Source organism: Uranotaenia lowii, chromosome 2 (genome assembly GCF_029784155.1).
Source record: "Uranotaenia lowii strain MFRU-FL chromosome 2, ASM2978415v1, whole genome shotgun sequence".
Taxonomy (NCBI): Eukaryota; Metazoa; Arthropoda; class Insecta; order Diptera; family Culicidae; genus Uranotaenia; species Uranotaenia lowii.
Window position 1 is genome coordinate 47,377,160 of NC_073692.1, and position 10,518 is coordinate 47,387,677.

At 40.9% G+C, this 10,518-nt stretch overlaps 1 protein-coding gene across 1 annotated transcript; it reads left to right on the forward strand.

The window, feature by feature from the left end:
- The first annotated feature begins 3,766 nt into the window (after positions 1–3,766).
- Positions 3,767–8,708, forward strand: LOC129741353 (uncharacterized). Its single transcript, XM_055733078.1, has 3 exons — positions 3,767–4,922; positions 5,274–6,461; positions 6,613–8,708. Exons 1-3 carry the CDS (start codon positions 3,767–3,769, stop codon positions 8,706–8,708), a joined length of 4,440 nt encoding a protein of 1,479 aa, XP_055589053.1.
- The last annotated feature ends 1,810 nt before the right edge of the window (positions 8,709–10,518 follow it).

The window sequence follows — 10,518 nt, forward strand, 5'->3', positions numbered from 1 at the left end:
GAATTTTTTTCATTCTCACAGGAGATGAAAGAATCCCTCGATCGGGGCCAAGCTGCGTGTGTGTAGGTGGAAAAGATCTTTCAAACACGGGTCTCAACTCATTCACTTTTGAAAAGCGAACGTCGGATAAACGTCGGATTCTAGTTAATTCTGCACCGTTGAATGTTCTTGTGTGAAGGCTGGAAGTAAACTTTCGGCTTGAATAAATTTGGATGGAAACCCTTTTTTTGGCTTCCATGTGGAATGCCTCTAGTTAGCAGCACTTTTCAAAACCATTCGAATCCTTGCCTAAGTTCCAAGAATCGGAATGGCGAAAAACCGGTGTGCTCTTGAACTTGACACGTGTAGATCCAAATCAAATCCAGACCGGGGGGAGTTTCCTGTGAAAATTTGCTGACCGGTGATTGACTGCTGTTCCTGTTCCAGCCACGTGATCTAACTAATTCTGTTGAAGCTGATTAAGAGTAATTAATTGAATGGGCAGAAAATTGTGTGCTTAGAAAAATCATTAAGCATTATTCCTTAAAAAAATCTTTTCTTTGAAGTGAATTTATTTGGAGGAATGAGATTTTTTTCTATTTCAACATATTTAAGCATAAAATTTTGTGATTTTTGTGATATTTTAAATGAAAATAGTTGGAAACACATCAATTTGATTCGAAATTTTCAACGGTTGGAGAAAACTCCACAGATAAATTAAACTTCATCATTAATTTTTACAGCAAGTTACACAGGACTGTTTTAAAGAAAACTGGTTAAAAAAATGCTTTGCAATTTCTCAAACATACATGGATTTAAAAAGATAAATAATCATTGTTATTGTTATCATTTTGATCATTTTATTATAATTTAAGGATGAAAATACCAAGTAATGTAAAATTGTAGTCGGATAGAAAATATGACAATTTTTGTTTCATCTTCTATCCAATTTTTAACCTTCCTTATGTGAACATCACAAGGCAAAGGAAAAGTGTTATGAATTTTTTTAAAATGTCCGGGACATTTTCATCTGAATATCAGTTAAAATCTCTTTGTGATTATTTCGGTCACTCTCATATCAGCGACCTGAATAATCACTTCAAGGTTTTGACTGATGTTCAAATGAAAATGTCCTGGAAAGTACTTTTTCGTTTTTTTAAGACAAATTTTACTGAGATACATTTGGATTAAAAGTTTTCTATCGAAAGCTAAGCTTTTATAAGCCTTGATTTAAAAAAAAAAGAGAAAAATCCTTGAATCTTTAGCAATTTGGCGGTACCATTTTACTCTTTCATGAAATACAAAGGCAATTTCATAAAAGAAAATCAAGCTTATTTTTTACAGAGTTTGAACACAACAAAAACGTTAAACCTCGAATCTTATGATTTTTATGTGGATTTATGAAAAAAAAAAGAAAGAATGAAGAAGGATACTTCATTTAGAAATGCATGATTGAAAACGATACGATAAAATGAAAATAGAGTTAAGATATTATGAATTCGGATAATAACTCATCAAGAACTCGAGCAAGGTCGGATAGAACATCTCATATTTTTGATGATGCATTTCATCATTTACCATTTATTAGTTTTTTTTTTTCAAATTAATTATCAAAGTTTTATAAAATGTAAGGTGTAGATTTTGAAGATCAACTAATTTTTTTTAACTAAAATTTTACAAAAATACTGTTATAAATTTATTTGACAAATAGTAAGATTGAAAGATTATATTTAAATTTTATGTTATTTTATTTTCAAAATTTTGAAATTTCGTGTCATATTATATATGAAACTCACTGACCCGGTGTAATATACTAAACCTTCAATAAAAGTTAAATTTTGGCTTATTTGAACATTATGTAAAATCAAATTTGAACTTTAAATGCAATCTCTTTAAAATGAGCAATGCAGTTGACTTTGATATTGTTATTCGAAAATGAATATTTCTTCTATTGTGAACTAATCATTCTTCTCATTTTCAAACCTGATCAAAGTTAATTTTCTCAATCATTTCTTTCTACTCGTCTATGTCCAAGAACACTAAACACTTTTCCCCACTGAAAGAAAGGTGAGGTCCCAAAGCATTATAGAAATATTTTTTGTATGTATTTGGGCTTTCGCGTAATTATTTGTTTCCATTTGCTTGATAAATTTTCGTTTTCTGTCCATCTCCTGGAAGACAAAAGAGATCTCGGGGCCTCGCACAAAGCCAAATTTGATTGCATTTGGCTTATGGTTTCTCGCAAGGTTGCGAAATCTCATGAGATTGAGATTTTTTTGAGTGAGATTTCCCCTTTTTGAATCTCAGTGTGATGTTAGGTAACCTCATGGTAAGCATCACAAACGGTTCTTGTCTTGAATGTCGACGCCTTCTCAGCCTGAGAGTCACAATCAGAGAAACTACTTTTTTGAGGGCAGAGATGCCATGGAATAACATTTGTGCAAACTCTTGAACAATGAAACAAGTTCTCCTGTTCAGAAAAAGCTGGACATACCTCAACTTTTTAAAACACTGTCAGTTATACCCGATGAATGTTAAAGGCCAGTTATGCATTTTTAAATCATTTTTATAGAGAACATACTGTTAATAGTTCAGTTTAATCAGGTTTATGATAAGAATTTGTGTATTTTATTTCTGTCTTAAGCAAGGTTGCGAAATCTCATTAGATTGAGATTTTATCGAGTGTGGTTTTTCCTATTTGAATCTCAGTGTGAAACGTGAATGTTGATTGTGAATGAATTCTTTTCTCTTTCTGAAGAATATATTGACAAGACTTGTAAGCATTTGATTTTGATATTTCTGTCTTAGGTTAATGAAAATTTTACAGCATGAGCAAAAGGTATTTATGACCACACTTAGCATAGAAATATGTTGATAAGTCTCGCTCGTATTCGGATGATTGAAGACATGCAAGTTATGAAATTGTATTTCCCACAGTAATGTACTTTTAAATCTGTTAAAAACGTTGATGCAAAGTTTTTGCAATCATGGACAAAGAATCGCGAACATTGAAATGCCAATGCCCAAGCCTTTAAAAAAAACTCCAATGACTTAATATGCTTGCCAGAAAAAAACATCTCAAATCTCCTGGACATTACAAGAATCTAGAATAAGGTTGCCAGATTTTTTTCCACTCTCATCCGGGCCTAGCAATTCCGGGCATTTTTTTCAAAAAGTAGAAGAGGTTGTGTACGCGACACGACCGTAATGTTTACGTAGAATTACAATATTCTGTTTTGTTACACTATATAGATCTATATTAAATCGAAAACTGAACTGGGGTTTAGAAATGGATTAGTCTGTTATGTAAATTTGTGTAAAATTTATAGATGAACACGACAGTTATTGTTAACGAGGGTGCCGTTCATTCTAGTATGTTCTGCAAGATATCAAAGTGATTATCAGTCTAACTCTGCCTTTCACCAACAGTGGATGGAAGGATAAAATCGAAACTGTTTGTTCAGCGTAAAAATCGTTTAATACGTTTGAAGTGCATAGGCGTTTAATTTTGCATCATAGTGCATGAAGCAGGTCAAGCGGGCAGTCTTTTTAGATCATCATAAGACCACTGTCGCCTAATTTCGACCGCATGGTTTGAAACGCACTCATCAGTTCACTTTCGACTTTCGTGCCGAACAGACGTGCGTGACTTTCTCTCGTCTCTTAGTCAGTCCAGTGTTAGTGATTCTTTTTTCTCGCGCCACCGGTGCATCGGTGTTCTCAATCACGGACATCAAATAGACATTCTATTCCCAATTCGTCCCGCTAAAGCGTAAACCACCTCATTATGGGGGAAGCTCCCCCCGTTTGGAACGGCTTGCCAAAGCCACCCGACAATCGGCTTCTACGCACTGTTCCCACATGGATGGACCCCCGTGGAGAATTTGGAGACATCCAATTCCTCCGACTTCGACCTTCCGGAAAAACCAAGTTGCCCAAAAACCCCTTTCTAATTTCCACAACGGTGGAAAAACTCGTAGGAAAAATTGATGGAGGTAACCCAGTTGATGGCGGTGAGAATTATCTCCTCCGTGTCCGCAACCCTGCCCAAGTTAATGCCCTACTCAAGTTGGACAAGCTGATCGACGGCACACCAATCAACATCGAGTATCATCCCACCCTAAACCTTGTTCAATGCGTTGTTTCTTGCGACCATGTCGAAGGAATGAAGGATGAAGACCTTCAAGCCTTCCTCGCCGACCAAGGCGTCGTCAAGGTTTATCGGTTCCTCAAGAAGTCTGGCGAGCGTACCATCCCAACCAACTCAATGGTGTTAACCATTAAAGGCACCGTACGCCCTCGCCACATCTTTTTTGGATTCATCCGCACCGAAACACGACCGTACTACCCTCGCCCATTGATGTGCTATCTATGTGGCAAGTACGGCCACACCAAAAAACGTTGCAGCTCCTCCCCAATCTGCCTTGAATGCGGTGGGCCCGGCCCCCACGAAGACTGCTCAAATCCATCCCACTGTATCAATTGCGGTGGCGATCACTCAGCCATCAGTCGACAATGCCCCATCCACCAACAGGAGCAAACCATCGTCCGGCTCAAGGTGGATCGCGGCATTTCTCAATCCGAAGCAACCAGAATTTTCCGGAACCATTTGGCCAACCAGGAGGAAGTAGTTCGACGGTCCCAGGCCATCACAACCGAAGCTGAAAAAGACAAGAAAATCCAAGAACTCGAAGGTCTTGTCTCTCAGCTGATGAAGGAGCTCGCCAACTACAAACAATCCGGCGAAGAATCCACTCTTGTCGACAACTCTACCGCCACCCAGGAAACTGATGACTCGGAACCCGACACTGCCCGTCAGACGATGACACCCCGTCCTCCAAACTTCACCTCTACCCCGAAACGGAATCGCCAGGATAGTTCTCTCGAAAGCCCCCCTACGGCAACAATAACCCTGACCAAGAAGAAAAAGCCAATAGCCCAAGGTAAACCCCCTCATCCACAAAACCAGAACCGGTAAGTTAAAACAAATACAATCTCACCATTCTTACCATCTGTATACGATATTTCCCCCTCTGAATTCTTAATGGCTGACTCTTCTCTTGACTCATTGAACAACCCCCCCACTACCAATCACAATGTACCTTCTAATGGTAAGAAAACCAGAGGATCCCCCACCCCCAAAAAATCCCTAAATTTCTCCATCCAATGGAATACACGCGGCCTAACATGCCGTCTGCCTGAAATTCAACTACTACTGAATAAATTTTCTCCTGTTGTCCTAGCAATTCAGGACATACTTCATAATACAAACATCCCCCAAAACCTAATCAAAGGTTACACCTTACATACAACAACGGATCCTAGATCCCGTCAAGGAGCGGGGCTAGCCATCAAAAATAACATCCCCTACAATATGATTAGTGTCACATCTAACTTGCACGTTGTATGTGCTAGATTGAATTTCACGTTCGACATGACTGTCGTGTCTCTGTATATCCACCCCCAAATGCCCTTCTCTGAATTTGCTGAGGAACTTGACAATCTCCTCCCCCAACTACCCCAACCTCTCATCATTATGACAGACCCCAATGCCCACTCTACCTCTTGGGGAAATACTCACACATCTAAGAAAGGCTTATATCTGGAGAATTTAGCTGCCATTCACAACCTCGCCTTTCTAAATAATTCCCAACCAACTCGTCTTAACCCAATCACTGGAGCTATGACCACCCTGGACCTCACCCTCGTCTCTTGGGAGCTTGGACCTAAGTTCCACTGGTTCGTCCTCGACGATACCCACGGAAGTGATCATTTCCCCATAATCATCAAAATCCAACACCCCTCCCCACAAGTTGCAACTAGACCGAAATGGAAGTACAAAGAAGCCAACTGGCTTGAATATCAACTGGAAATAGACAATCAACTTTCCATACACCAACCAAACTGCATTCCATCCTTTTCCAAAATATTGATCGAATCTGCCGAGAAGCACATCCCCCGAACCAGTGGTATACCCGGCAGAAATGCCGTCCCATGGTGGGGTCCAGAGGTCAGAGATGCCATTAAACTACGTCGCAAAAAACTCCGTGCTCTGAAACGTCTTCCCCCTGATCACCCTAGTAAAACAATAGCCCTCGATGAATACAAATCTGCCAACTCCCTAGCCAAACGAGAAGTAAGGAATGCCAAAGCAGCCTGCTGGCAACAGTTTACTAGTGATATTCACCCCAATACCTCTGCCAGCGTACTCTGGTCCAAAATTAAAACCTTAAATGGTAACTCTCGAAAAGATCCATTTCACCTTCTACTAAACAATCAATACAACAATGACCCCTTAACCCTGGCCAACTCCTTCTGCAATCATTTCTCCTCCGTCTCTTCCTCTTCCCTTTCCCAACCTACTGATTTCCCCCCAACATCAAACCACAATAACCTGGATTACAACTGCCCATTCACCTATGAAGAACTGGAGTTTGCTCTCTCCAAAGTCAAAGGTCTTTCCGCAGGCCCTGACGATTTAGGTTACCCCCTGCTCAAAAACCTCTCCCTTCTGGCCAAAAAAAACCTTTTTAAAAATACTAAACCAAATCTGGTCAAATGGAGAACTCCCTGAAAGTTGGAAGATAGGCCTGGTAATCCCGATACTCAAACCCCAACAAAACCCCCATTCAGTAGATAGCTACCGACCCATTACCCTCCTTGACTGCTCCGGCAAAATTATGGAGAGGATGGTCAATCGACGCCTTAATACTATCCTGGATAAACAAAAGCTCCTCGACTCTCGACAATTCGCCTTCCGCGCCGGTAGATCAGTAGATGACTACTTTGATGATCTCGAATCCATCCTGACCACCACCTTAAACCAAAAACACCACGTCGACGCCCTTTCACTCGACCTATCGAAGGCCTTTGATCGAGTTGATCGCACAGCTATCCTCAACCAAATTGTTAAGTGGAACATTGGCGGCCGAATGTACCTTTACATCAAAAATTTCCTGTCCCAAAGATACATCCACGTCCTTATAAACGGTGTGCGCTCTCATATCCAGCCTGTTCCAGGCGGCGTTCCCCAAGGCTCGGTCATAGCACCAGTCTTGTTCCTAATTGCCATTAACACCCTATTCGAAACAATACCCGACAACATCAAAACTTTAATATACGCCGACGACATCCTCTTGTTATCCATTTCCCCTTTCCCTATTATGGCCCGAAGAAGACTCCAACAAGCGGTGGACTTGGTCGCCGAGTGGGCTCCCAAAATAGGTTTCCAATTCTCCCCCAAAAAGTCAACCCTTTTTCACCTCGGCCCCAATAGGAAGAAAATAAAAAAACTGCAACCCCTCACGATGTCGAACGAAACCATCCCACTGGCCCGCTCCACCCGCCTATTGGGCGTATGGATCGATGACCGTCTAAATTTCTTATGCCATCTGAACAATATCCGTAAAAATACCGTAAACAAAATCAATATCCTCCGTATTATGACTAACAAAACCAGCCTAGCACATCGTGACTCTCTATTCCGGTTCCTCCACGGCTGGCTTATTCCCTCAGCCCTTCATGGGATCGGTATCGTTAGTCTAGCCACAGATGAAGTGATAAAAAAGATAGAACCACTGTACAATGACTGTGTCAGAATCATAAGCTCCGCCTTCAGATCAAGTCCAATCCCATCACTGATGGCCGAAAGTGGACAACTACCCTTCATCTATCTCCTCACTAAACATCTTTCCTTGAAAGCTATAAGGGCACTCGCTAACGGTGGCTCCAGAGATTCGCCACTAGTTGAAAGAACTAACACACTACTAGTCAAGCTCATCGGTGAGCCTCTTCCCCCTATCTGTACAAGAAACGGCCCATCAATAAAATATTGGAATGACACTAATCCTAAAGTAGATCTGAGCCTAGGCAAAGTAATCAAAGCCGGCAAAGCCTCAGCAATCGTCCTCCCACACTTTTATCAACTCGTACAAGACAAATATTCAAACTCCCCACACATCTATACCGACGGCTCTAAAACCGTTGATGGAAAGGTTGGTTGCGGCATACATGACGGAATCTGTAATAGAAGTTTGCCCCTTCCGGGCCAATGCTCCGTCTTCAGTTCAGAAGTCTACGCCATGCTTGATGCCGTTCAGAAATCTACCATAGACACCGTCATCTTTTCTGATTCGGCCAGTGTTCTCTCTGCGTTGGCAGCCGGCAACCTAAAGCACCCCTGGATCCAATCTATTTTTCACCTAGCTCCTATTAAAAACATCACACTCTGCTGGATACCGGGTCACTCCGGCATTCCAGGTAATGAGTCAGCCGACCGTCTTGCCTCAGCCGGCTCCAAAATTACTCCCCCCACTATTCCCATCCCGCAATCCGATGCCACTCGAACCATTAAAAACCTGATACTCGAAGCCTGGGAAATCGAATGGGCTACGAACAATCGCTCGAAGTTGCGAGAGATCAAAAACACGACGCAAAGATGGATTGACAGATCCAGCAATTCCGAAAGAAGAGCTTTAACTCGACTCCGCATCGGCCACACGCGGCTCACCCACGAATACATAATGGCCAAAGATAACCCTCCTACCTGCAATTCGTGTCTTACCCCTAACTCCATCAAACATATCCTTATCTCCTGTCTCCAATACCATAACCTAAGAATATCCTGTTCCCTCTCACCAAACCTCCGACAAGCATTATCCAACTGTCCTGAAGAGGAAAAGAAAATTATATCCTTCCTCCACAAATCAAAACTCCTTCATAAACTTTAAACTCCTCCTTCCCTACAAAAAAAAAAAAAAAAAAAAAATCAAAAAAAAAAAAACAAAAAAAAAAACAAAAAAAAAAAAAAAATTCCAAAAAAAAAAAAAATTCCAAAAAAAAAAAAAAACAACAAAAAAAAAAAAAAGTACAGAAATACGTGAAACGATACCGCCAATGGGGATGAATAAACCAACTGGTTTAAAATCCCAAAAAAAAAAAAAAAAAAAAAAAAAAAAAAAAAAAAAAAAAAAAAAAAAAAAAAAAAAAAAGAAACGCACTCATAGAATAAGCTGCTGACGGAGCTATTGCCGCCTTTTTATCAACTTTTTACCCCGCGGACTCCACGAGTTTATGTTTTATTGCTTCCTCCGGGTTTTTCTGATTCTCCCTCGTTCTACCAAAATCAACGCTTGCATTGACGGATTGAAATATCCACTGTTAAATTTTATTTGCCTTAGCACGGTCAAATGCATGTCACTGAAACCAAGATGTAAACTAGCATAAACAGTAGATTTTGAGGAACACCATGATCAAATAAATAAATATAGAAATAATACCAGTTTTTTTAAATGTAGCACTTTTCCAACGAAAAAGTGAAAAATACGACTTCGGCCTCTCACGAAAGCCAGCTGATTTGGGCTTGGCTGTGAACGTGTGCAAGCATTGCAATGCTAATAAAATTTCACCCAACTTTCGAGTTTTTTTCATTTGTAAAAACAATAACTCTTAACAGCTTTTCGCATCGCGTTAAGAATCATTGTTTTTACAAATGGAAAAGGAATTAGAATTGTGTTAATGCAGTGTAAAAACCGTCTAGTACGATTCAAAGTGTACGTAGGTCGAGCAGAGACCAGGCAAGTAGTCTGAAATTAAATCTGGACCCTCATTCATTTTTGGGTCGGTCGCTGGATTGCGACCGCGTGGTACAGAAATCAATCGCAAAATGAGCTGCTGATGGGGCTTTTGCCGCCTTTTTATGAACTTTTTTCCTGTGGAACGCTGCGAGTTTTTTTTGTTGCTTTCCCTGGGTTTTCTGATTCTTCGTTGTACCAAAATCAACGCTTCCTTGGATGGATTCAAATTTGCCGTTTGTCGAAACTGCAGTGACTGCACCCGTTTTCGGGAGACGAAGACGAGTGTATTTCTTGGAGATACAGAAAAACGGCTACCCAATTGAGGCCATTCAGATACCACGTATGTTCACGTGGACAAGACCCAAACCCATACCCCCCTTTCCGTGGACATTTTCATCCCCCCATTTCCTCCTAAGTTGACCACGTGGTATGTGAACAGCCCCTTAGGTACTACTGAACTGATTATTTCTTCCTATGCAGATCCCGAAGCTCTAGCCTTCTTGTTCTTAGAAGTCTTCGTCACCACTGCCTTCTCAATGGAGGTCACCCGGCAAAGACTATTCATTCAAAGTTTACGCGGTCATCGTCAGGACCATGCGTTGACCGGCGAATGTGTTAAATTTTCTTTTGCTTCGATGTGCTCCGTTTTTAGTAGTAACTGGAGGAGCAGCAGCTAGAATCGCGACACGGAACAACACGCATCCACAGCGATGACATTTTTCAGCCTCTCTTTCATAAACTAGTGGCCCTGAAAAGGGCCGTTTGTTGAATGAAGCAAGAGAAGAAATTTCCATGAATTCGACGAACCAGCTGAATATTCTTCGGCCGGCATGATAGTCCCCCGCTTGATGTGGAAGATTAAAAGATTGGTGTCCTCATGCAGTGCCATGAGCTTTGGAATTGCAGATCCGTCTCTCCGTCGATCTCATTTACCAGACGCTGGAAAGGCAGCTTGCGGATCAAC

Excerpts from the sequence above, each read along its gene's own strand:
- LOC129741353 (XM_055733078.1), top strand. The coding sequence starts at position 3,767 with ATGGGGGAAGCTCCCCCCGTTTGGAACGGCTTGCCAAAGCCACCCGAC. Across the intron at positions 4,923-5,273 it reads GAAAAAGCCAATAGCCCAAG|GTTACACCTTACATACAACA; the intron begins GTAAACCCCCTC and ends ACCTAATCAAAG. Across the intron at positions 6,462-6,612 it reads CGCAGGCCCTGACGATTTAG|TAGATAGCTACCGACCCATT; the intron begins GTTACCCCCTGC and ends ACCCCCATTCAG.